Source organism: Podarcis vaucheri (genome assembly GCF_965113315.1).
Source record: "Podarcis vaucheri genome assembly, chromosome: 7".
NCBI classification, from domain to species: domain Eukaryota; kingdom Metazoa; phylum Chordata; class Lepidosauria; order Squamata; family Lacertidae; genus Podarcis; species Podarcis vaucheri.
The window spans coordinates 52466518-52493834 of record NC_138765.1 but is presented as its reverse complement, the minus strand read 5'-3'; the positions used below and the strand labels follow the sequence as shown (position 1 = coordinate 52493834).

Genomic DNA, 27317 nt, shown 5'->3' with positions numbered 1-27317 from the left:
TTTCCCATGCATATTTCCTCCGCTGACCAATTCCTATAAGTGAGTGGGCTTCCAGAACCCACTGAAAAACCTGTTCTTGCATTTCTTGGAAAGCCAGACAACCTGTCTTCATAAAAAACAACAACCCCAAAACAGCAGCTGCACCCACTGCACAAGTTCAGTTTCCTGTTGTCTGTTGTGGTAGATGCAAACTCTCTTAGTAGGCTAATCTTTTGCTGAGACCTTCTGCTTTTATGGTGTACTATCACTGCAACTGGCCTTCTTACTTGCTCTTCCATTTGATTATTATTATTTTTTTACACCTATCTAATATGTTGTATTTTCCGCACCTTCATTTCCTGGCTGTTGGGATTCCTCTCTGGCTTCCGTTCCTGGTTTCAGAACCCTGTATTGCACCGCTTCTTTCATCCGGCTCTGGTACTGTTTTGGTTCCTCATTCGTGGCGCCTTGGAAAGGATGTGGGTCCCTATGTGGGGGAAGCTCCTGAAAGAGGATCACGTGTAAGAAGCAGTTGTTTGACAGCTAGCAGATTTGGCCAATTTCTGTTGAATCAAAGTTAAGGAAGGAGAGGCCACCACATTCAAAGGTAGATTCTTCCACTGTCCCATCTACAAACGGCCATATTGCAGAAGACTCTATAACCAGTGGGAAACACATATTCTATTGCTTTTTAAAAAATCCTTTGGGACGCTGCTTTGGCTTAATACCCCCCCCCCCCCGTTCCTCTTGTGGTTTTAGGAAACACATTGCTTGCTTTGTTTTACTATGCTGGGCTGGCTACTCTACCCAACAATCGTTAAATGCTCAGCAAGATTTCTGTTCTCACCCTGAAGCAAAGTTCTTAACCTGAGGTACTATTTCTGGGTTAGCAGAGTCTGTAACCTGAAGCGTATGTAACCTAGAATCATAGAATCATAGAGTTGGAAGAGACCACAAGGGCCATCGAGTCCAACTCCCTGCCAAGCAGGAAACAAACCTGAAGCGTATGTAACCTGAGGTACCACTGTATCACAATTTTTCCTACTAGACACATATTAAAAGTAGTTTCCCCCCAACACTGCACATTTATGTATGTTATATCAACTAATACATACATTTATATGCATAATTTACCCTAACCTGAGGTACTACTTTAGCTAATGGGGCCTCCCGCTACTGCTGCTCCGCCGGAGCACGATTTCTGTTCTCATCCTGAAGCAAAGGTACTATTTCTGGGTTAGCGGAGTCTGTAACCTGAAGCGTCTGTAACCCGAGGTACCACTGTATTTATTTTTTAACGGGAGGTTGCTGCAACTAAGAGTTGTGTGAGCTTCTGGCTTACATGTTACTCTCAAGCGTGAAAGCAAGCAAGAAATGAGCACCTCCCTCCCTCCTGGAGGGGGTGTAACAGAGGCCCGTGCAGAGTTCCTGCTTTGCAAACACACGTGATCTTGTTTTCTTATAACACTGTGCTCTGTCCCTGGCATGTTATGTGAGGGTGGTGTGGCAGAGGAATACTGTACCTCCCTCTGCCTGAAACCTTGGGAAGCTGCTGCCAGTCAGAGTAGGCAGTGCCAAGCTGCTTGGACCAACGTTCTTTGACTCAATGCAAGACAACATCATGCATTTGTGTATTTAGGGGGGAAACTCTGTTTCTGAGTGGACTTCTAACCGTAGGAAGATTTCTGTTTTGCTAATTTGAGGGAGGGAGGTGGAGTCAAGCCACTGACACATTACACACAAACACACTCCTTTCCTTGAGGCGTTTTCTGCTACTGGTTTGTTCTGTCCTGATAACCCCTATTTTCACTCAGAATCCTGCTAGTGTGTTCTGATAGTGCCACTGTCTTCTCTTCTTCCCAAGCAGCCTGATGATTTTAAAAAACTACTTATGTGTCTTGAAAGTGACAAATTTGTGTCCTGTGCAGGCCTAGAATGCGAGATACACAAATAAGTTACTATGTGGAAGATAATGAGTCATCTTAAATGGCTTGTGTGTACAGTGACTTGGTCTCGCTTTATCTGTTAATGGTGGGAACTTCTAAAATTTAGGGAACGAAGGAGCCGCTCATTACCAGCAAAGTTTTGTAACTAAAACCTCCCCCGCTGCCCCAGTAAGGTTCTATAAACTTTTTAAAAGTTAGGTGACATAATAGAAGTTTGTTTTCAAAGTGCACAGCATAGAGAACCGGGATTATTTATAAAATATAGTTTTATTATTTATCAAAGTTCATAGACGCAAAGAGCACCTTTTAAGGCTGCATTCCTTTGCACATTTACCTGGGGATAAGTCCAATTGAGCTTTGACTTTCTGACAGAGCTGTTCGACAGTGGAACAGACTTCCATGAGAGGTAACGGACTCTCCTTCCTTCGAGGTTTTAAAGCATCTGTCATGTATGATCTAGTTGAGATTCCTGCATTGCAGGGGGTTGATCTAGATGACCCTTGGGGGCCCTTCCACCTCTACAGTTCTGTGATTCTATGAATGGCACCTTGCAAAGCAAATGGAGTAGTGCAGCCATCCCAACCATATGTGTTGGGAATGCGCTTCCCACCAGCTCCAGCCAGCATGAGTGTATGATCCTGTGGCTGCTGGGAGTCCAACACATCTGGAGGGCACCAGGCAAAAACCTTTGGGCTGCTTGCCGCTTAAGCAGGGAGGCTTAAGCAGCTGCTGAGGATGCCACCCCTTGGCATCCTTCCTCTCTGCTGTTTTTACGCATGGCACAGTTAGCCAGTTAAAAGTGTGCCAAAATGACAAGGGTGCCAGCTTAGCCCGTCTGAGTTCAAAGTGTCAGGTGCCCTGCTGGATCTTGCAGTGCCGTCTTCAAATGTTGAGTCAGCAGATCTGGCTTCCTGCATCTGTGGTCTTGTAAGGAGTTTGAGATCAGCTCCTGCTGAACATATGTATCTGTTTACTTGTTGCTGCGTATATGAGCCTCGGAAGCTTCTGTCTGGTTGCGCTTCATTTCTATACTTAGATGTGCAGGTGTTCTGACCAGCCTGGCAGGGATGCTACGTTAAATGTGGAGGCACATGGTTCAAATCTTTGTTTACTCGGGTGAGGGAAACATGCACTCTGCACATGCTCCAGGGTCCTCTTGGCACTGATGCATCACTCAATAAGTGTTTCAAAGTAATGTGTGTTGCCTTGCTTGCAGTCCTCACCAACAGCCCTGTAAAGTAGGGACAGTATTTGCATCGCCCAGTTTGCAGATAGGAGCACTGAGGCTAAACCGAGAGAGAGAGACTGACTTGCTTAAAGCACCCGTCCCCCATGAGTTCTTGGGAAAGGTTCCAGGGCTATACCTTGGTGCGCCTTAAGCCCTGGAGGTTTTTAAATAAACAGGGCAGTATTCTGAAGGGAGGAAGTTGCGCAGATGTTGCCCGAAACTTTCAGGCAGGAGTGCCACTGGACGGGATTGCAGTGCACGTTTTAAAACCGCACTGCTCTAGCCTCAAGGAAGAATGTTCTTTCTCACACTCCTGTGCGCTTGCATTCTCATAGTGTGCAAACATTTTAATAAAAATGTGATGCAAAGATAGCCAGCGTCCTCTAGATAAGGCAGTGACTGACTCTCTGCAAGGGGATGCTGGGTGCCCCCACCCTGCCGAAGGAGGCAACAGCAGCTTTGCAGGCAAATACAATATGGGGGTGGAGAGGGGATTATGCAAAGGAGCTTCCGGCTTCTCAGGTTGCTGCCTCTTCCTTGCTGCAGGGCCAATCAGTGGCGCTGGAGGTGGCACCTACTGAAATGGGCGAAGGAGCTGTTAGGTGTGAATGATGCAACTGTCCTCCTCTCTTGCTTGTCCTAGCTTTGAATCATCTGCAAGGAAGTTGAATCATTCATTCATTCACTAGGGGGGGAAACCCCAACTAGGACTTCCTGGATAGCAAGCATTTTGAGTGTGGCTCGAGTTTCCCCTACTCACCATGTGTTACTGCATCAAAAAGATGCTGTTTTCCTTCTAACCTTACTTGACGGGAAAACTCCCCAGCTAGGAAGGAGGTAGCATCCTCCCCTGTGTTTCAGAATCTGCAGCTGTGAGCATATGTTTTGAGTGATACTGTTGTTTCTGCCTTAGGATGTGAACATCTGCTTGTGGGGAAATGTTAGGTTTTTTTGTACCCGGAACTGTGCTAGGCACTGCTGCTCATAGACCATCCATGTGGCCCTGTCCTTGCAGAGAGCGTTTTCAAGTCTGCATTAGAGGCCAGGGTGTGATAGGAGGGAGACGGGGGGGGGGAGATGGGCCAGGGAAGAGCTGGGTGGCAGCAGAGAGATGCAGGTATAGTTTGGAAAAAAAGTCCTCAATCTTCTTTCTCACGTTTATATGCTGCAGGATGAGCCCTGAAGGGCCCCCAAAGCGGCTCTCAGTTGCCTTGTGTGTCCTTGTTGCTTTTAAAACAGTTACCAGCTTAACTTCAGTGCAAAATGAAACCAAAAATAAGGTGGGGAGAGTGCTTTTGTGCTCTGGTCCTGCTTGTGGGCATCTTGGAGGCACCTGGTAAGAACAGGATGCAGGGCTAGATGGGATGCTGATCTAGCAGCCAGGCTCTTCTTGCATCCTCAGTCAGAATATTCTGAAACGGAACCAGTGCAATGTCTGCTGCTTCCATAGAGTCTTCCTCCAGATCTCCCCAACTGGAGAAGAGGCTGAGCTCTCTAGGCTTTTCCTTTGAGAGGGAAAAAGAGCAAACCTCTGGTTGCCTCCAGCCTTCAGGTGGAAAAGCTCACCCTCTCTCACCAGACTGCACTCTAGAGGAATGTAGAATTGGAAGGAACATGCCTGTGTGTTTGTGTGCAGGTGCCAGTGGCATGGATGCATTTATAGTGGAGACAGTTTCAGAGGAAGCCGTCTGCCAAGTGGAGTCCTAGCAAGCACAAGCTTCCAAAAAGTTTGGCCGCAGAAGTGCATCCATGCATTGGCCAGAGTAGTGCAGGTCTGATTTATTTTGTATGCGTGTATTTTCCCTCCTGGTGGTGGCAAGGGGATATTCACTGGCCTGGATCCATTTGCACAGATCCTACACTGTGCTTTGCAGGTGCAACTCCAGCAGATGATGGGGGGGGGGGAGAGAGAGAGCTGTGCTGAATCTGGCATTTCTTAAAGGGCCAAACTTTGCAAGAAAACAGCTGTGCCTTGCCCTCAATCTTTAGTGTGGTGTATTTCTTTTCCTGTTTGTAGAAAAAAAAAGAGGGTGGCTTGCGAAGCTCCTACTCCAACAGTGAACTAACCCATCTTGATCTGTTCCTTTCCAGTGCTGCTCACAGCCGTCAACTGCTACAGTGTGAAGGCCGCCACCCGCGTCCAAGATGGCTTTGCGGCTGCCAAGCTGTTGGCTCTCGCCTTGATCATCATCCTGGGCTTCGTTCAGCTGGGAAAAAGTGAGTGTGTATGTGTGTTTTGCTTCTTCAAAAAACAGGATGGAAGTGGAGGAGAAGGTGGTACAGGGGTAGGGGTGGCGGATGGTTAGGGAGGACTTCCCCCAAATTCTGGCTCTAGCAGCAGAGGCAGAACAGCTCTAAATATTGTACCTGATTTCGCTGTCTCCAAAAGCTCCAGGAAAGGGAGGCAGATTTAGGGGAGTGCGGCCACTTTAGTTGCGCTTGGCATGGAGCAACTATGATGTAGAATGGAAGACAAGAGGTGGGGGCACCAGATTTTGGCGTTTGGGACCCCAAGGCCTGCCACTGCAGGCACCCCCCTGTTTCTTCTATTTGAGACTAGACTTGATTGCTCTCATTATGGTCCAGGGAAAACAAAACTGCATTTTCTCAGGTACATGCAAAAATAGGAGAAACGTTCCAGAAAACGCCTTGTAACGGCACATCTTTCACTTGGGCAATGTGGTAGTTCTGAGATCTGACCAGATGCTCAGGACAAGCTTTCAGAAAGACAAAATTCAGCAGCTACAGTTATTCCTAGCCTTCATGGATATGAAATGCTAGTGAAAGCTTCATTTGCGCAGAAACATCCATGGCACATTTGGTTTCTCTGTTTTTCATTTTTCTAATCTTAAAATTCAGTTCCCTGTATTGTCACCTTCATTTGTGGATTTCATCTCTCCCTCCCTGCCGCCCCCGCCCCCGCCCCAGTTAAACCACTCAGGAAAGTTAGCATTTTTAGTGTGAATTTATCTGAATAGAGACAATTTTTGTATACAGTTCTGACTAATATACAGATTTTGGAAGCAATTTCCTCTAACGTCAGGCATTCTTGTTGGTTACACTCACAAAGTGCATGCATTTTCACTCACATTTCCCCACGGCACACACATTTTATGGTTGCCAGACTGCATTGCACTAAAAATCAGAGTACAAATGTCGAAGTGTGGTGCGTTCTGGTTTGTGTATTGGTTCAAGGTGTGCAAAGTAGGTCATTAAAATGCAAACGGCATCAAATTTCTCCCTCATCCCTAATGATGAGCGACCCTTGACAGCCTTTATCTTCCTTCCTCCCTCATTTGCTGTGCTCTCTGCCCCACATCAGCCTTTTATGAAACGAGAGTTGCTTGGGAAGAGTCAAGTTTTCCCCTTGACCCTGTCTGACCTTCCCTGGCTCAGATCTTGTCCTCTTGACTGCATGTACCCTCTGCCCTTCCTGCCTGTATCGCTGTTGTTTTTAGCATGGCAGGACGCGGTGGGCACCTGAGCCAACCCCTCATTCAACAGGGGTCCAGGCAGGCTGGTCACATGGCTTGTGGCAGCCTGTTTCTGCTTTCGCTGCTTGTCTAGGAGAGGAGATCAAATGCCAGGATGGTGTTTCCCTTCTGTGTGTTTTCGCCAGCCGGCAGGGCTTGCTTGGTGCAAAATAGCACACACATGCACACCCCTTTCACTCCCACTTGCTGGATATTTGACTCCCAGAAGAGAGATGCAGGCAGACGAATGACATCTGTGGGCTGTCAGTACAGGATAGTCTTCATGAGGAAACTGCGCCCCCTCCTGTCCTTCTGGGGAAATCTAGAAAGCAAGCAGGGGGCTGTTGCCTCCACCCCCATCCAAAGAGATACATATAGATTGCCACAAGATGCTAGAAGTCAGGAAATAGGTGCTTGTAATTTTAACCACACTTGCTTTGCATGCACATGTTCAGTGCTGGTGTCTGTTTTCAGGTGGGGCTGGGAAACTCCTCCTGCCCAAATCCTGGAAAGCTCCTGTCAATCAGTGTAGAGTTTATGCTGGGCTAGCTGAACTGGTGGTCTGACTCAATATAAGGCAGCTTTATGTGTTGGTAACATAGGTTTCCAGGAATTCAGGCATACAGTTTGTGCCTGGGGTTATCTCAAGGGCTTGCTTTCTTCTGTACAAACCCAGAAGCTCATCAGTAGTCATCAGCAGAGGCCTTGCTCCACATCTTGCCACCTTTCAGCTTTTTCCTACCGACGCCTAGATGAGTCCCGGGCCCTTGTATGACCTCCATGGTGCATGTGTTTATGTTTCCTGTCAAAAACGAACATTGGAAGAGCCCTGCTGGATCAGATGAGAGGTCCATGCAGTCCAGCATCCTGATCTCACAGTGAACAACCAGATTACCCATGGGGAATCCACTAGCGGAACCCAGAGTGCAGCTTAAGATTTCCAGTAACTAGTGTTCAGAGGCTCTCTTTCTCTGACAGTGGAGGTGGGGCAACAGATAGCCTCACCTCCCATGAATTTGTCTTCTTAAAGCCTCCCAAGTTGGTAGCCATTGCTACATCTTGTGGGAGCAAATGCCATAGGTGACCTATGTCTGAAGAAGTCCTGAATTTTGTGTCCCCTGGATCTTCCTGCTTCCGGCTTAATTGGATGACACTCTCTCCCTCTCTCTGTCTCTCTCTGTCTCTCCCATCCCCAGTTAGTAGGCACTGGTAGCCATAACCATGACTGTTCTGTTTTTATTTTGTTATAGACCGGAAGGTCTAAATGGATTTTTGTTTTAGTTACAGCCCTGGTCTTCAAGTGTTTTGGGGTGTGTGTGTGTGTGTTTACAGATGGAGATTTGTTTTGCTGCTCTCTCTGTCTTGCACACTCTTGTTTATTTTTGTTCCATTTTTGTGTGTGCTTCACTTCGCAAGCTGCTTTCAAGCATCTTGCAGCTTACAAGCGGTCTAGAAATGCAAACAAATAAATGGAGCTTAATGAAGCAGTTCTGTCCAATGAAGACGCAAAGGGATAAAAAAAGAGCCTGTCTCTTAAGTTGAAAGATTTTCTTCCTTCCTTTCTTAACATCTCAGCACTTTAAAAGAATAAAGCTAACTTTGTTAATTGTGTTTGTTTCCTTCTAAATGGCAGAGCCTCGTGACACAAACTCTCGAAATGTCTTGCCAACCCTGTGTGGTGTCAGCACAGATCTCTCTGCTCAGCATTTTTCAGTATTTTTTGATAAACGGATAAGAAGCGGATGGGAACTTTTGAGGGAGGAATTCCTCCCCCTGTAGAACAAAACAGAAGGTTGGGGGGGGGAGCCCCTCTATTCTAGAGCAATATAAGGGACACTTGTTTAACAACAAAGGTTTCAGAAGGAATTCTCCACTTCTCTTTGCCCTCTTCGGAACTTGCCAGATATTATTTTTCCTTTCCCTCTTCTCCTGTTACTGCCTCCCCTGTAATTGCCTTGTGACCTTTGGGCAGTTTTTCAGCGGTGATGCTTGCAAAACACACTTTTTTTCTTCTTCCCACCCCTTCCATATTGCGTAGGGTGCTTTGCTCAACTTATTTCCTCCTTTAAGGTGGGCTGTCGTTAATGGCCATGGAATGCCGGCATCACCTTTTGGGCTCTATGCTAATAATAGCCTTCCTTTAATATCTCCAGAGATTCCTTTCTCACTCACAGGAATCTGCCTCAAAGGTCTTCTCTGCATCTCAGGTCATGATTATGCAAGCAAGAAATCTGCAGACTCACAGCTGTAAACCGATTGTAGATTTTGAAATAGTTGACATTTGTGTTTCTATCACACCCCCCCCCATTACCTGTGTGCATCAATAAGAACTAGGGAGTTAGTTCCTTTTTTCTAACAAGATCAACACCCTGAGGCACTCAGCTTCTGAATTCTGCACATGACAGGTTCTGCGTTCTTGTGCTCTCCCGTCAAATAACTCTCACTTTGTGTGCAGGATGCAACCCAAAAAAGGTACCCTGCACATGCTGTGCACAGATAATGATGGGGAAATGGTGTTGTCTGGTTAAGAGCCATTTGGTTTGGTTGTTGGGTTTACAATCTCACCCCTTAATGTGCTGCACTTCACAGTTCCCAGAAGCGATTCACAGTTTTGATTTTTTTGTTTTTAATGGGCATTTAATGCATTTTATATTAAAAACCTTTGTTGAGGTGGTTCACAGGTCCTATATGCACAAAATAGCCATTAAAACAACCTTGAAGCTATCAAATACAATAATATAGCATCAAAGAGGAGCTATGCATTAATAAAAAAGTAGCGAGAACAGAAAAACTTTAAGTATGCAGGCAGATCCTAATCCAACTTTTACAAGCTTTCTTCCCTCCAGATGTTTGTCCTGCCCCAGCCCAGCTTTCTCAGCCACCACATCAAACCCCCAAAATGAGATTCTTCCTCACCTCATGGCTTTTGGAGTACAATTCCCATCAGCCCCAACCAGAAGAGCCACATGATCGTGGGCTACAACTTCCATCCTCCCTTCTGCATGCTGATGGGACCTGGAGTCCAAAACCAATGGGAGGGCTGCAAGTTCCCTAGCCCCAACCCCAGTAAATGGAATAGTTTTGATCCACTGACAAAATGATGCTGAAGTCAGCACTTAGCTCTATGTGGAGCATTCCATAGCAGGACTCTTTTCTCTGGTCACCACTTATGAACCGAGGGGTACCCAAAGGCCTTGTGCAGTTCTAGATAATTGGGCTGGGTCAATAACCTATTCTCATCTGCCTTTGAGAACAGAGATCTTTCCAGTAAAATGTGCACCTTTTGTGTTTTCAGTGGCCCAGTGAGAAACCGCTAAAGGAAGCATTAACATCAAAATTTGTAATGGCAAAGATGCATAAAAACTCACCTCTTCTTCTACTAAGTTGGCTTGGACAGGGATGGCCTGGCCACAGCAATTCATGCATTGGTAACTTCAATGTGCTCTATGCGGGGCTAACCTTGGGCCTGGTCCAGAGGTTCCAGCTGGTGGGAAATGCTTTGGCCAGACGGTTGATGGGGACGCACTGTTGCCAGCACATAACTCTGGTGCTCAAAAGCTTGCACTGGCTGCCCGCATGCTGCTGGGCCAGCTTAATTGTTCTTGTATTCAGCTACAGGCCCCTTAACAGCTTGAGTCCAGGATGTTTCAAGGGCAGCCCGAGCCCTTGTGTGATTGTTGAGGTCTGTTAGTGGTCCTCCGTGGCTGAGAGGTATGGCTCATATCCACCAGAAGCTGTGTGCTCAGTATCATGGGCCTGATTTTGCGGATCTCTCTTCCAGTTGAGTTCAGACAGGACAGCTCCCTGTTGAACTTCTGGCATCTACTGAAAATGTTTTATTCAGCACTGGCATTTTAATTGATGTTACAGTTCCAATCATTTTTTATCTTTTCTATATTGCACTTTTTGTACACTGCTTAGAGGCAACTGTAGGTATTTAAATTGTTTAAATAAAAAAAATTAAGTTCTGGCTGCTTTTGTATGTCTTTGAACTAAATAATTTTTCAGGTCAGCTGTCAGACCCAGCTTTGCAGTAAAGCCATTTTTCTCCCGTCTTCTGGGGCTCTTCTCCTGAGCTGCTGAACAGATGCAGGGTCATTTAAGGACACTGCAAGTGCGCTTAGCTTTGGTTGCTCTTCATGGGAAGCTTAGGTGTGTGACTTTGGCTGAATGTCTTATTTTTTAAAATGGTGTTTTACACATCTGTCACACAGATGGGGAAGTTGCAGCCTTCCACATGTCACCCTCCCAACTCCCTTCATCCTTGATCGCTGGCTGGAGGTGCTGGGAGTTGGGAGCCCCCAGTAACAATTTCATTACAGGCCCTTGCTTTTTAAAGTTTGATTTTATCAGTACGTGTTACACTATTTTATGCTGACCTTTTTGATGGTTTTCTTTTCAAGTCTGGATAAACACTTTTGTAATTGTCATGTGGTTCAGACACCTTAGCATGATCTCAGCATTGCTTTTTTTGAGAGGGGTGCCTAAATAATGAAAAGTTGAAAGTAAACGAGGAGAAAAACAACACATTTCATTAGGTGTGATTACATACTTAATTACTTTACCCCATCCATTAGAAATTATATTAGTATAGTCAAATACAAAAGAGGCACACAGGAAATCAGTAAAGAGAGGTGGAGAGAAAAAAGCTGATGATAATAATAATAACTACAATTTGAGGATTTAAGTGGTTTATAAATTTTGGGGAGTGGGAAATTGGACTAGCTGAAGCTTGTGCATTTGGGCCACTCTTGACCATCTAAGGAACCTCATTACCTTGTTCACTCTTGCGAGAGAAATATTTACCTCCAGAAGAAAGAGCCCTTTGTCTAATTCGTTTGGCTGGTGATGCTTCTCCCAGGGGAGGCTGGCGTCTTTATTGTACTCAGATTCCCCTTATTGGTGGACATCGCCCCTTCCCCACCTCTTCCAACGAGGCTTATCTGACTAATTCCTTGGCTTGGCACCAACATTGGGGAAGAGGGGATTGTCTTGCATTTTCTTATTAGAACCAGACCTGAAAAAGATGAGAACAGCCTTCTTTTCTCCTCCTGGATGGATGGCACTTGAGCACTGGCAGCAGAGTGCAGAACACTCACCTGGCGCCTTTTCTAAATTGTGTACCTCTATTTAAGACTGTACATGATGCTGCAGCAAAACACATGGCAAGGGCAAACTAGAAAGCACCGGAGCCCTGCTTCTGGGTCCTTCCCAAGGAAAAGCAGTGGTGATCTTCAAAAGCAGAAATTTCAGGAATGACATGGGGTTTGTAGACTGGGCTGCCAGAAGAATTGAAGCCTTTGAGCCTGTTGTACATCCATATTCTGCCCTCTGATCTTATTAGTATTATCAGGTGACCAGCCAGGAACCTTACAGTGCACCTCTGTGTGTTCCTTGGCAAATGGGCTTGTAGTCAGTGCTGTTTAAATCCAGCACCAGATGCAAGCTGCACTGGGTTCTGTTCCACTTGGGATATCCCAGTTAATTAAAGTTCTAGCACAAGTCTTTAGGGAGGAGCCCGGAACATAGGAAGCTGCCATATACAGAGTCGGACCATTGGTCCATCTAGACCAGCATTGTCTACAATGACAGGCAGCTGCTCCCCAGATTTCGGACAGGGAACCATCACAGTCTTATCTGGAGATGCCGAGGATTAAACCTGGGAGGGTAGATTCTCTAGGACTGATCTGCAGCCCTTCCCATAGAATGGAGGGACTTCTTTACATCCCTCCATATTGTGGGGACTGTCCCATTTGTTCCTACTCTCTGCTTCCAGTTTCTGACCCAGAAGAGCTCCTTTCCTCTTACTTCCATGACTGCTAAGCAAACTCGGGAGGCTTTGGGGAGGAACTTCCATTGAAAGCTTTTTGGAAGCTCAAGCTCACCTCTTTAGGTGATGCTAAAATCCCAGATTCAGCTTGTGATGAAAAGCCCCAGAGCAAAAGGCAAAGTGGAGTTGGCAATGCCCAAACCCTAAATCACTCCTGATTTGCATTGTTGAGCTGGCAGCATGTTGCGTCGCGCTCTCTGCCGTGCCTGTCTGGCTTCAGGCATCGTGGGCACCCGCCTGTGCCAGCTGGGCACGCCTGGCCCCGCAGAGCCCTCTTTTACCTTGAATAGGATGCTTGAAACCTGTGATTAAAAAGTAGGCAGGCCATATGACACATGCACACTTATCTGTGCAATTATTCTCCTGACCCTACAGTGCAAGACTTGGTTAAGTTTTACTGTTAAGCTTCTCTGGCAGTGTTGAGGGCTGTGTAGGCAGCTTGTGGCCTTAGACCAGGGGTGAGGAACTGGGGGCCAAATGCAGTCCCTCCTGGTCTCTCTGCTTAACCCTTGGGGCACCCACCAGGACACCCTCTCCTGTAGTACCTTTGCCTTGCTGCCATGTAAAGTCTTTTGCGATGAAAACACACCTGTCTTAACGGAAGCACCAAGCCAGACTTGCAATTTTGGCATTTCTTCCTGAAACTCAGTATGGCAGCTGAAATTATATTTGGGGGAGAATTAAGCAGAGTTTGTATCACATCACATCTAGCATGATTTCCTTTTCTACATAAATGTGCACATACTCATCCCCCCCCCCTTCAAACTGTCGCTGCCCTGTGCTGGATTACTCAGTAGGCAGACTAGGAATATCCTTAAGGCACCAGTAAAGCAGGAGCACAAAACAAAAATGAGAATTTTTGTTGGAAACAATTGGACTTTTCAAAAAACAAGATTGAGGTAGTCATCATGGGAAAAATAATAACATTGTTAGACTTTCTTACCTATTATTAGTATTATTGTTGTTGTTGTACCGCCCTTCATCTGAGGATCACAAGTCAGTTTACAGTTTTAAAACACAAAAATACATAACATAACAACAATCAAAACAATATCCCCCTCTCCTGTTTAAAAGACAGTTGATTGTTTAACAAACAGCCAAAGTCCTGAGTGAAGAGGAATGTTTTCACTTGGCTCCTAAAGATATGTAATGAAGGCGCCAGGTGAGCCGCCTCAGGGAGAACATTCCACAAATGGGGAGCCACCACAGAAAAGGCCCATTCTTGTGTTGCCACCCTCTGAATCTCTCTGTTCTCTTTTTATTATTTATCCCCACCTAAACCAAGGGGACGTCCTATGAACATAGACTGAAATAATGCGAGGAAATCAGATCCGGCCATGAATTGCACAGGGCATACATGCATGTAAACGTTTTAGCATGCATGTAAGTTTTGTGCCATTTCAGAAATAACACTTTGCGGTTCAGTATTGTTTTTATTTTAACTGTCTATGTGGGGGCAGCATAATCTTCTCAGTGCTTAGGACCTCTAAAGGTCTTAATCCCTCCCTGGCACTGCCCCTCTCCATGTCTGCAGCAAAGTTGCTATTCTCTGCGCTCTGAGTTGCTCCATCTCTCATGGCCTCTTGCTGAAACCAGGAACAGCCAGTAAACTTCCCTTGGGCAAATCTGCACCGCAGATGAAGGTGTTTTGTTCCTGGCTGTGTTGTGAGCCAAGCAAAGACCCTTAATTAGCTTGTGTTCCGTTGGCCTGGAAGCCCAGTTGGCCGGCTTCTTACTTCTTCATCCTTTTGTGGCCTCTGATCCAAATCTTCTGAGCGGCTCAAAAGCCAGAGGAAATAGGCTTAGGGAGAAGCAAGTCAGACTACTGCAGGGCGTTCTGTCTTGAAAGCCAGGAAGAGGACGTGCCATGAGAAAAGCTGCAGCGTTTGGGACTTTTGGTTTAGAGAAAAGGCAAGAAAGAAGTGATACGATGGACGTTTATAAAATGGTGCATGGCATGGAGAAAGTGGGTGGAGAACAGTTTTTTCTGCCTCCCTCATAATACTAGAACTTGTGGATATGAATGTTGGAAGATTCAGGACAGATAGAAGAAAGTATTTCTTCATGCAGCGCATAGTGAAACTATGGAACTTGCTGCTACAGAAGACAGTGATGGACAACTTTAAAAGAGGACAACTTCATGGAGGAGCTATCTATGGCAACTACCCTGATGGCTATGCTCTGCCTCCAGAGGTAGAAGCAGTAATGCTTCTGAAGACCAGTTGCTGGAAATCACAACTGGGGAGAGTGCTGTTGTGAGTTTCCTGCAGGCATCTGGTTGGCCACTGTGAGAACAGGGAGCTGGACTAGACGGGCCATTGGCCTGATCCAGCAGGCTCTTCTTACTTTCCCAGGAGTTGCTTTCCACAGCATTGTCTATCGGCCTCAGCCAGCATGGCCAGGCTCCCACCAGCCCCTGCATTACACAGCCATGCCAGCTTGGGCACGTTGTGAAGTTGGCATCCCCAGAAACTGGAGGGCAGCAGACAGGCGAAGGCTGTTGTGTTTTGCAAGCAGGCAGAATGATGCAATGGGGTCTGGTCGAGATGGGAATGCCCTGATTTGGGCCTCCTGTTGGGGCAAAAGCTATCAGATGAGGAAGAATCTCGCTTTATGGGTTTGATGTGGTGGCAGCTTATGAGGTTGGGCTTAGGCAGGATGAGCCCCACCTTGTTTGTGAGAAGCCTTCCAGACAAAGTGGGGAGCAGGATGGTACAGGATGCCTGGTGTTCGTTCCCAGGCGCTGGCCTTGTGCGAACACCATGGGCTCTTCAACTTGAGTTAATAATGTGCTTTTAGCCCAGCAGGGAAGGAGGAAATCTGGCAGCCAAGGCCCCATTTGTGTGTGTGTGCTCGTCTCAGTACATTTTAATAATAGCACTTCATAAGTGTTTGCTAACAAACTTTGCACTCCTAACCTGCAGCGGAGAAGAATTAAGTCTTCCTTTTGTAACAAGGAGAGAGAAGGAAAGTTCATTTTTGTTTTGCCCTGAATTCACATTAGTGGTTTGGGCACTCTTGGATCGGGGTCCTGAATCTCACCCCACTTTTTTAGTTTGGACAGCACAGGGTGAAGTAGATGTTGGGTACCCTCTTTGAAGCTCTGCAGCTCATAACACATGCTTCACACTCAGACAGTCTTGGAATTCCAGCCCCCAGTCAGGATCTCAAAATCTGGGGAGCCGCTATCACTCCATGCAGAGCAGGGGCTGGGCAGAAAGTAGAGCTCAGTCTATCAGTAGACTCGAACTAGACGTGACTAAGAGTTTTTGACCAGTGCTAGAAACTCAGTGGGACGCGGGTGGCGCTGTGGGTAAAACCACAGTGCCTAGGACTTGCCGATCATATGGTCAACGGTTTGAATCCCCGCGGCGGGGTGAGCTCCCGTTTTTCGGTCCCAGCTCCTGCCCACCTAGCAGTTCGAAAGCACCCTTAAGTGCAAGTAGATAAATAGGTACCGCTTTATAGCGGGAAGGTAAACGGCGTTTCCGTGTGCTGCGCTGGTGCAGGCTCCCCAGAACAGCGATGCCACACTGGCCACGTGACCCGGAAGTGTCTGCGGACGGCGCCGGCTCCCGGCCTCTAGAGTGAGATGAGCGCACAACCCTAGAGTCTGACAAGACTGGCCCGTACGGGCAGGGGTACCTTTACCTTTTAGAAACTCAGATAAATAAGCTAGGTCCCAAATGGCTCCTTAAACCAAGGTTACAGTCGCCAAAAGGGAATGTCTAGCTGCCATTTGGGAGTAAGGCAGCTCTAAAGTCTGATTTTGCAAATGATGGACTGACTGTGGCATTTGGCTACTTCAGCTGACAACCTTGAGCTAGGTTAAGAGCTTTGAGAACTTAAAGAATAAAAGTCACTTGATCCAGGGATAGTCCACATATATCTTGGCCTATTCTGACCTCTTTTTCTTGATGGTGACTGCTCCTGCTCAGGCTGCACAGAAAAAGCATTTTGGTTCCGGAAATTCATTCTGATTGTGCAGATAAAATATAACTGATGGAATTCTACAGGATGTGGTGGTATTAGTGTGTGAAAACAGTCCAGATCCAATGATCCCAGCCATGCACCTCCAGATGGTGGAAATGTCAGGCACCATTCTGGTACCCAGGCATCTTCACTTGGTCACAAGTGGTTGATTCCTTGCTTTTGACTCCTTGTTTAACAAGAGCGGCAACCAAAGGATGCTTTTCATCTAAAGGGGTGCTGAAATTAAAATGGCTAACAAGGAGTGGGCTCTGGGACTGCGAGCTCATTTCAGTTCTCTGACTGGACATTTCACAAGTCGCAAGAGGAAGGGGCGTAGCTCAGTGACAGAACATGTAGAAGATCCTGGGTTCACTCACTGGCAGGATCAGGACTGTCCCCTGTCAGAAACTTTGGAGAAGCCACTGCCAGTCAGTGTAGACAACACTGAGTTCTAAAGTTGGGGTAGCTTTGGGCATTTTGTCTACGTACATAATTAGCATTCCGGCAGGACCCAAGACCAGCACGCCGGGACTCTTGGCTCCATCTCAAACCCACTTAGTGTTGGAGATCAGAAGACGTAAGGTGCCTTCGGACCATTGTGAGGGTCTTTGAGGTATCACCTTCATTTCCTTTTATCTTGTCAATTATATCAACTGTTCCTTCCCCCATTTTAGGCCTTCAATAATTGCAGTTAATAGCCCCTTTATGCCAGCTATCCAGCCCTGTTAGGACTGTGCATCCATGGCATGAAAATTAAGCATTCCAGGCATGAAACAACTCAAATTTTCTCTTTCTTTCTCCCCTCATCCTCCCACAAAAGAGCCCTTGGGTGGTAATTAAAAAGGACAGGCCACCATTTCCAGCAGTTCTGCCCTCTTAAGAACTGCGGACGGAAGGCTGTTGTTGGAGCTTGTTAATTTTAATTTGGTTAATTTTAGAGCCGAGTGTGGTTGGAGAGGCATCTGAGCTTGGCGCCATGGTGGGGGAACCTTGGCTTGTCCCAGCAGCTGTTGCTGTGTTGCAAGGGCATTTATGGTTAACTGGTTGAATTAAGAAGAGGGGGTTGGAGGGTGTGCTGGGGAAGAAGGGAAGACTAGCAAGGATGCCTGTAAACGGAGAAGGCCATTTTGAACTGCAGCAGGTGCTTAGGAGGGGGTGGCACCAACCTGGTGGCATCATACTCTATAGCAATGTAAGCACCATCTGTCTCTTGCCACCCTCCTTCAATTATTTAATAGTTTGCCTGCAGTTAGAAGACCTGTGCCGTGCCCATGGGCCAAAACGGCTACAAAGCTTATAAGCTTGAGAGCATCAGGTTGGTCTTCAGGAAGCAGCTTTTTAAACCTAGCCCTACTACTTGGGGAGATTGGAGGCTGGTCCTGGGATCTTTTCAGGACAGATAAAGAAAGTACTTCTGCACGCAGCACATAGGCAACCTGTGGAACTCACTCCCACAAGAGGCAGTGCTGGGCACCAACTTGGATGGCTTGAAAAGAACATCAGACCTATTCGTGGAGGAGAGGACTATTGGTGGCTACTTGCCATGGTGACTCTGCCCTGCCAGAGGCAGCGATGCTTCTGAATAACAGTTACTGGGAACTGCAGGAGGGGAGAGGACTCTTGTGCGCGAATCCTGCTTGCTGGTTCCCCACAGTGGTTGGCCATTGTTGAGAACAGGATGCAGACCTAGACGGGCCATTGCCCTGGTCCAGCAGGCCCTTAGCTTCTTACGTGCAAAATTCATCAAGCCGTATCCAGACTAAACGTAACAGGATTGAACTCACGGTGCACGCTTGAGTCATTGGTGGCGTGTCTTTCCCCCGCACCTGTGAGTCATGTTGCCACATGGGGATGAGCAAGCCTGAGAACCCTGCAGTCAGCAGGGCCGGTGGTGGAAAGCCTCCAGAGGGCAGGACCCCAGAGATCTCCCTCAACAAAGCCTCCTTTGCCTTGCCCTTCCGTTGGGCTCTCGTGCCTCTCTCCTCCTCTCCTCTGCCGCCTTGTTCTAGCTAGTGATGCTGGCAGCAGGCCGCCCAGCAAGTAAAAAGCCTAGTGAACTGTTCTGTGTAGTTCATGGAAGAAAGCTGCTTTTGTTGCAAATTTGTCTTCCCCTCCTTTCCCCCTCACCTCATTGTGAGTCGCTGGAATGCGGAGTTTGAGAAAGGGCGAAGAGTTAAACCCCAAATGCAGCCGCAGTGCCCATGTGACTGGGCTCTCTGGGCTCTTAGCGCCCTAAGACAAATCACATGTGAGGCAGCAGGGAGGTCAGGTGGCCAACAGTGACCTTCCCAGATCCCTTTTCTACCCCTCCGGGCGCACCTGGGGGCTCCGTCTTCAGAAGGGAGCCAGGAAACGGGAACTCCTATGTTCTCAGCCTCCCTGTCCTGGGCTTGGCCTCCAGATCAAAAGGCATGAAACGAAATGTCCACCGAGACGTCTTCAGAACTAAAATAAACGCAGCAAACGTGCTGGAAGTGTCTTCAACAATTGACGACCACCCCCTCCCCTCCTCTCCCCTTATATATATTTTTTCCTGGGCTGTTTCCATTCAAGAACGGATGAATAACAGGAACTCCAAATATTTGGACCCTTCCCACAGTCGACAGGGACGTGAGCACTTGAGGGTTTTCTTGGGCGCCTCGGGAACCAGAGGAATCCTTTATGTCCTCACCAAGGTGGGGTGTGTGTGTGACCCCGCAGCACTTCGGTTGAAACTTTGTGCTCCTCTTGCCTTGAGAATCCTTGTGGGGCTGGCCTCTGGGGCTGAACTGTAGCCTCCGTCACTCTGCCAGAAGCCGCCTTTCCAATTGCTTCCTAGGAGCTTAAGATGAGAAATGACAGAGCTGCCGCTTGGCTAAGATTGTAGCAGGCATTCTGGGTGGCATGGGGCGCTTGGGCACTTGGGTTCAGTTGCTCGGGGTGCCTTGCGGACATGATCCAGTTTGCATGCCGAAGGCCTCAGGTTCCCTTTCCGGCAAATCCCAGCATTGAAGGGCAGAGCTCAGGGGCAGACGTCTGCTTTGCATGCAGAATGTCCTTGGTTCAGTCATAGGCATCTCCAGGTAGGACTGGGAATGTTGCCAGTCTGAAAACGCCGGAGAGCTGCTGCCAGTCAGTGTGGGCAGTACTGTGCTGGATAAACCAGTGGCCTAACTTTTTGTATTGGGGAGAGAATTGTTTCCTTGGTATGGAACATAAAGAGGAAGGGGAAGGGCTGCTTTAGGTCAAAACTGTTTTGCTAGCTAATCACTTGTTGTTTGGACCCCCTTCTTCCTTGGATGTGGACCAGGGCTGGGGAATCATTTTTCAGCCCGAGGGCCACATTCCCTTCTTTGGCCACCTTCTGAGGGCCACATGCCGATGGTGGGCAGGGACAGAGATAGAGTGGGTGGGGCAACAATGGTGAACTTCACCTTTCTACAGTAGGCTGGTTTCCACACACAAGCATCCCCCTCTGTCCTGGCAGGCAAAAGCACTAAGGCAACAGTCAAGCAGAAGATCCTTGGTTCAGTCCCTGGTATCTGCTGCAGGTAAGGCTAGGATAAACTCCTACCTGAATCCTCTGCCTGCAGCCAGTGTAGAGATAAAACTGAGCTAGGTGATTCTGTATAAGGCCCTTTCCTTTTTTCTATAGCGTCCAGCAAAAAGCTGCACACTCATTCAGAAGAAATGTATTCTTACAGCTTCAGACATAAAAAGGGCTCACTGAAATGGAGACATTGTATTTGAACACCTTGTGGTTTTTGTCCCCCCCTCCCCTGTTTTTACCCTGTGAAGATGGTCCTGGAATCCTGAGCCCTGAACACTCCTTTGATGGCACGAAATTGGAGGTTGGGAACATCGTCCTGGCCTTGTATAGTGGTCTCTTCGCATATGGAGGCTGGTGAGTTCTGTGTTCAAGCATCCTAAGCTCACATCCGCACTTGACATTTAAAGCATTCTTATACCACTTTAACAGCAACAGCTTCCCCCCCAAAGGATCCTGGGAAGTGTAGTTTGCTATGGGTGCTGAAAGTTGCTAGGAAACCCCATTCCCCCTGCATAGCTACAATTCCCAGAATTCCCTGGGAACACAGACTTACTGAAAAGGCCCTGCCTTCTGTTGCTCTCAATATCCCTTCTGCAGGGGTTGGCACTCAGACCAGGGCCTCCCATCCACATCTTAATAAATGCGGAGGTTTGTGGATTTTTGGCACACGCATGGCAGGCTTGCCTGACACGGTAAGTCACAGGTAATGGGTTACTGTGGACAGCTCCCTCATAGCTCCTCTTCTAGCAGGAGCAGCAGATCACAATCCGTGGCTCAGCCCCTCATCTGCAAACAAATCACAATCAGAAGACTATGTTCTGTTCTTGGTTCCTCAGTTGTGGTTTATATAGAGAGTAATGCTCCAGGATTGGTAATTCAGATGCCACTGTTAAGTCCATGGTTTGTTGTTGTTCCTGTCAGGAGAGGAGCCATCTGTGTGTTTGTGATAAAACAATTACCTGTGGCTTCCTGTGCCACGCAAGTAAGACCAGTGTGTGAAAGGGAGAGAGAGAGAGAAATATTTCCTAAGCTGCAACCTTGACACTTCTTATCAAATCTAGACTTACTCTCAGAGTAGACCCACTGAAGTCAATGAACATGGCTAACTTGGGCTTATTCATTTCAGAGGGTCTACTCTAATTTGATTTAGTTGGATACAACCCTATAATCAAGGGCAGGATGCCTCTTCTCCCACTCAGCAAGCTGAATTACTTTTAAAATCTTTGTCCTTTGCAGGAATTACTTGAATTTTGTCACGGAAGAGATGATCAATCCTTACAGGTAAGGGGTTTCTTTTCATAGAGTCATAGAATTGTAGAGTTGCAGGGGGGGGGACCGTGGGGGTCACCTACTCCAACCCCCTCCAAGGCAGGACTCTTCTGGCCCAACGTGGGACTCGAACCCACAACCCTGAGATGAAGAGTCTCATGTTCTAGCAACTGAGCTATTAGTTCTGTTCTGTTTCTTTTGCTCTTCTTTTGCCTCTGGGCAACTCATTGATGAAGGAAGGAGCTGAGCATTTGCCTCTCATCCTTGTTCGCCGAAAGTCCCCTAACTCTCCTGCCACAAACTGCCCCACCAGGTGCCTTTCCTTTGCAAGGCAACAAAATGGCTGCTGGGAGGGGGCGTTGGTATTGGGTTCAATATGGCGTTTGTGGGTGGTGGTTGCAGCACAGCTTCCTTGCACTTTTGTGCGCTACGTTTGCCCGTGAAACAGCCTCCCTGGTGATCAGATATTGTTGTACAGATACTTGCCACCACTTCAACGCTTTTACTGCCGTCAGTTGGTTGGATTGCCTCTTGGTTTTCTAGGAAAGAGGCTTCCAACAGCTGAATGGCAGGTTGAAAACTCAACAGGTAAAGCTTCCTCCATCACTGTCTCTAGGCAAAGCTCCTCCTATCAACAGATCCATATATTATTAAAAAATATTTATATACCCTTGTTCATAAAAAACAACAACACCAGAGAGGTTTACAGCAATTGTACAAGCCATCCTGTACTTTCTATGGCTGTCCTAAGCCTTGGACACCCTGTGCTAGGTGTGTGTTTGTGTGCCTTTTACACAGATCCCCAAGTTCCAAGAAAAAGTGCAGCGCAAGACAATTAAAACTAATTCCTTAATTGGAAAGCCCATTACAAATATGATTTAAACCTGGAAATGTTTTTTTAGTGTCCTCACCCAGCTCTCATAGATCAATATTTATTGATCTCTGTGCTCCAGATGCCCATCCTTATGAAGCCAAAGCAGCCACACAAGCAATAGGAAGATCAGGCAGCTTGGGAGGGAGACCTGAAATTTTGCAGAAGTTCAAAATAACTTGAAGCTAAGGGAGGATTTGTAGCAGGCCCTGCTTTCAGAATCCTAAAATAAGGCTTCATCTGGGGCGGGAGGTGTGATTGACTTATATTTATAGATTTCCAGCGTTTCTCCAGAACTTGTTTTTTGCATAATAAGAGTCACCAGCTTTCTTTTCTGGCAGTGCTCCTGTGCCTCTTGACAGCTTTGTGGCATGCAGAGAATAGTAGTAGTAGTAGTAGTAGTAGTAGTAGTAGTAGTAGTAGTAGTAATTAATTTATACCCCGCCCATCTGGCTGGGTTTCCCCAGTGCCTGGCTGGCAAAGCTCTTGTGGGGTTGGAGCTGAAATTTGCTTCTCAGCTTCTCAGTCATGTAGCTATTGAAGAGCAGAAGAGTGCTGTTGGTTGGCAATGCCGTTATGAAGTCCCTTTTCCCCACAAGTCATTTCGTACCATGTTATATACCATGGGAGGAGTGGCCCTGTTTCACCAGACACCGAATATGGAAGCCTTATAATTCGGGCAGTTCAGGGAGAATTCAGATAGCGGGCTTCGTGTCTATTGTTTCAATCAGAAATCTGGTGGAGTGTTGGTGTTAAAGAAAAGTTTAGCTGAACCCGGCTAAGCATCCTGTTGCCTGCAGCATTGAACCTGGTGCCCCAATAGGAAGCCCACAAGCAGGACCTGAGTGCAAGATCAGCATCTCTCCCCGCTCACATCCCCCAGTATGCATAGGCCTGCAACCTCCGGCAGTGAGGGACAGCGTTGCCATCCTGACTAGAAGCCACCAAGAGCCTTGTCTTCCACGAAATCTTCTAATTCACATGTGCAAAGCAGGATTTTGCAGCAAAGTGTGTTGGAATCGGATATGCCTGTTCTGATTCCCGCACAGCCCTAAGAAGGCGCAAACCGCCTGCAGCGGGTGGGGTCTGTGCTATTGTTCTTTCCCGGAGGCTGAGCCCCTCTCCCAACTCCCCGCGATGCTTGGCTCAAACTACAAAGGTTTGTAGAGGCTCAGTTCATCTGACCTGGATGCTTTATAACTTCTAAAGTATGTTTGTTGTGGCTGCAATTAGATTGTCAAACGCAGCATGTCCACTGGCCTCTTCTGGCTTTCTGGTCTGCTGGTTGGTTACATGTAGCATCGAGGAGGTCTTCATTTTTTAAAACTTTCTTGGTTCTTTTAATGATTGGACTAAGGCAGGTAGGCCAGCTCAGCCTAACCCAGCCTGGTGCTTTCCAGAAGTTTTGGACTACAACTCCCATCAGCTCTAGCTAGTGCAGCTGTGTGATGTCAGGGCTGACTGGGGCCAATGAGAGCTGAGGTCCAAAATATCTGGAGGCCACCAGATCTTGGGGGATAGGCTGGTCTATCTCCTTTGATTTGTTTGCCTTATTTCCTCCCTTGCCTTCTATAGCCCAGCCTGGCCATGCACTTGGAGTTTAAAAAGTGTTTTCTACCCAAAGTAGGACATGTTCCTAATCCACAGCCAGGTGGCTTTGTGGGGTTTAATTCCACAAGCTGGCATGGAGGCAACTGTGAATCTCTGCCCCAGTCAGCCTACTAACTAAGCCAGCAAGAAGGATGTGTGGACTGTTTGCCTCAAGGTAGCATATGGCCTGACTTGCAGGCTCTTCCAAAGTACCTCCCGTTTTGCAGGAAGCAATGGAATATTTTGGACTGGGCAGTTACTCTGGTGTGGCTGGGGGTGGGAGAACAAGTGGGCTTCCCTCAGGCATCTGATTCACTGCTGTGGGAAACAGGATGTGGTGCTAGATTGGCCTTTGGTGTGATCCAGCCGGGCTCTCCTAAGGGTCTTAAGATAAGCAGGAGGCTGTTTTCAATAGAAAATAGCTTTTTGTAGTGAGCTGCTCTGTTCCCGGGGGAGAGGGAAGGCGATGGATTTTCTGCTGTCTTGCGTATGGCCTCTTAATCCTAAACGTGGTGGGGCTCTGCTGCTATATTCGGTTTCCCCCCTCCTTTGTAACTTGGTGATCCAACATGTGTGCATGACTAAAGAATAATGTCCCTTCTGCTAATGCTGCAGTTGTGACGTGCATTGTTGGTGCCTTGGGCCATCCCCCAGAGGTGATCTTAGAACCGCTTGCAAAACACTCTAATCCTCTCCCAACGTTTCCCCTCAGAAACCTGCCTCTGGCCATCATCATCTCCCTGCCCATCGTCACCTTGGTTTACGTCTTGACCAACCTGGCTTACTTCACAACGCTGTCTGTGGATCAGATGTTGGCGTCGGAAGCCGTTGCTGTGGTAAAATATGGAATGACTCACCCGGAAATGGCTGCTCTTTTAGCTAGCTCGCTTCTCTGGCTTTTTGACATTTCCCTGTGTGCAATCTGGACCTGGCCGCCTCGTGCTATCTTGGAGTTCCATCTTTGCCATTCAGCCAACGCTGATCTTTCCCTGCTGCCACCCCCTCTGCATTGGAGGATGCCATCGTGGCTCACATGACGATGAGCTGGGATAAGTGGAACGTTAGCCGAGGATATGCATCTGTCTGAGAAACCATCACCACTGGCTATAAGAGCAAATCAGAGCCTGTGTGGTCTCGTGATCAGTTTCCAAAGTGACACCTCACAGGGGGAAGTGCTGTGTCAGTATTGACGTGAAATGTCCTCTCCTCCCCCCCCCCTTTTTCTTTTGAGGCCAGCTGTTGTTTTGTCGCTTGTAATTTTAAACACTTAGAGCATGCAGCTGCTACTGATTTATGCAGCCAGCGTGATGGTGCCCTGGCTAGAGGGTTGGGGAGACCTTGGGTCAAATGGGAGCTGGCCCATAAAGCCCCTGTAGGGGAAGCCTCTGTCTCTCAGCCTTCCCGATCTCACAGGCTGGTTGTTGATGCTAAAATGGAAGGCAGTGTGGAAGAAGCACGCCTGTTCTCCTGAGTCCCCTAGAAGGAAGGGGAAGAGGGGAAATGTGACAGGTAACTTGCTCCTTGTTCTTAATGATTGCCAGCGCAATGACCCTGCGAGAGAGATCAATTTTCAGTTGGCAGGAAGAAGAGAACCAACCCCCCTGTGTGCCTCACTGGGCTGAGGGTCTCTTGGGTTCAAGTCGGTCTGTGAATCACATGATCTTGCAAATCCAGTTTAGCCCACCTGGGCACTGTCACCTTCCCACTTCTTCACGTGCTTATCTGTTGGCATCTCCTGGGCAAACCTCTGACACTCCTCTTCTTTCCTCCTTCTTGTACGCTCATAGGATTTTGGGAACTATCACCTGGGCATCATGGCTTGGATCATCCCCGTCTTTGTTGGCCTGTCGTGCTTTGGCTCAGTCAATGGGTCACTCTTTACTTCATCCAGGTACGTGTCTTGCTCTTCTGGTGGAGTGGGAGAGTCTCCTGTGGTGACTGGAGGGTGGAAATGGGAGCTTGGTGCAGGGACTGAATGAAAAACAGGCAACCCCATTAATACTTCTCCAGGATCTTTCAGGAGAACAACTTGCCTCATGTATTCCATTTTTTTGTTGTGGAATACCTTCCACACTTCTTCTGAATTTATTGGCTGTGCCTTGTATCAGGACAGACTTGTGCACCTAGTGTCCAGCACTGCGATCTCTGGATGGCAGTGGCTTCCTGGGGTCTCAGGCAGAGCAGGGTCTTTCCCCATACCTCATTTGTAGCTGGAGTTGCCGGGGATTGAACTGGGAGCCTTCTGCATGCCAGGCGAGTGTTCTGCCCCAACCTACATCCCCTCAATCCCATTGGGGAATATCTCAGAGTGGCCCTTCCCTTTCACACTCTGCAGCGGACAGAGGCATCCTGGTGAGTCCTGGAAGATTAGCTTCCTCGTCTGTATGAAACGGGTGCAGCTCCAGACAGAATCCTCTGAGGCACAGTAATTTGGCTCCCCAAACCTCACAAGGAGCTCCTTCTAGCTGCGCGGCCCTCTTAAAGTAATTTCAGGCAGTGTGAATTAACTGCAGTGTTGTTCTTTCCTCTCTCTCTCTCTCTCTCAGGCTGTTCTTCGTTGGTGCTCGTGAGGGACACCTGCCTTCTGTTCTGTCTATGATCCATCCCAGGCTCCTCACGCCGGTGCCTTCACTCGTCTTCACAGTAAGGATGCCCACAGGAAAACCTCGATCCTTTCCATTTGAGAGGCGGTATAGGCAGTGATGACCCCCAACCTAGATGGCTTTACAAGACGATTACACAAATTCAGAGAGGAGAGGGATATCAGTGGCTACATCTTACTTTCTTAAGTGGATTTTTTAGTTTAAAAAAAATATAGTTCTGTTGGCACGGCCATTACAACAAAAATGGCTGGTGGTGTCAGGAGGTGGGGGGAGAGGACGCAGGTCCACCTTCAACAGTTCTGCTCATTCAAGTTTCAGTTTGGAGGGGTGTGTGTATTATAATCAAAATATCTTCTACATTCATTAGGCAGAGAGTTAGTTGTCGGCTTTCCTTGCAGCTTGGTAAGCATCCAATTTCTGTTCCCAACGATACATCGCTATGTTTGGCGAGTGAGGACAGCTCTTCTGTCTGCTGCTGGATTGTTGTGATGGTGTTTACTCTTCCAGTGATGTAAAATGATAGGTTTGGCAACCTGCGGGCCATGACTTACAAACCAGTTCCGCTGCCCTTGGAATAGAGCTCCCTAAACAGCAGCAATGCTGTTTTGTTGGATTTTCGATTTGTTCTCAGGACCAAGTTTATACAGGCAGTGACCTGCATCCAGAATTGAGAAGCAACCGCGTCATGTGGAGATGGTTTAGGAAGTTAGTCTTGCAGGCATTGCCTTTTGAACCCTGGGTCACAGCAGATGGCTGATGCCATTCGCAAAAGACAGTCTGCATTTTGCTTTTGAATTGGTGTGCCTTTCGTTTGCAGTGCCCAAGCAGCACCTGCTGAACATATCCAACTAGCCCAGGCTTCCTCTATCCTTGCTTGCTTCCAGCCCACCTTCTCAGTCGGCTTATTACAGCTGCATCGCTTGGGTCCCTCAAAGCAGGGGAAGATCTGCCCTGGTTTAAAGCTGTGGCACTTTGTACCACCTTTGGGCTAGTGGTCTATAGTCCTGCTTGCCCCATCTGGGGCTGG

General features: G+C 47.6%; 1 protein-coding gene across 1 annotated transcript in view; it reads left to right on the top strand.

The window, feature by feature from the left end:
• SLC7A5 (solute carrier family 7 member 5) overlaps positions 1–27317 on the top strand; it is a 54697-nt gene that overhangs the window by 14116 nt on the left and 13264 nt on the right. The window contains exons 2-7 of the mRNA XM_082229201.1: positions 5245–5370; positions 20206–20311; positions 21194–21238; positions 24400–24523; positions 25475–25578; positions 26234–26330. Coding sequence (XP_082085327.1) covers positions 5245–5370; positions 20206–20311; positions 21194–21238; positions 24400–24523; positions 25475–25578; positions 26234–26330 — 602 coding nt within the window. The remainder of the gene's footprint in view (positions 1–5244; positions 5371–20205; positions 20312–21193; positions 21239–24399; positions 24524–25474; positions 25579–26233; positions 26331–27317) is intronic.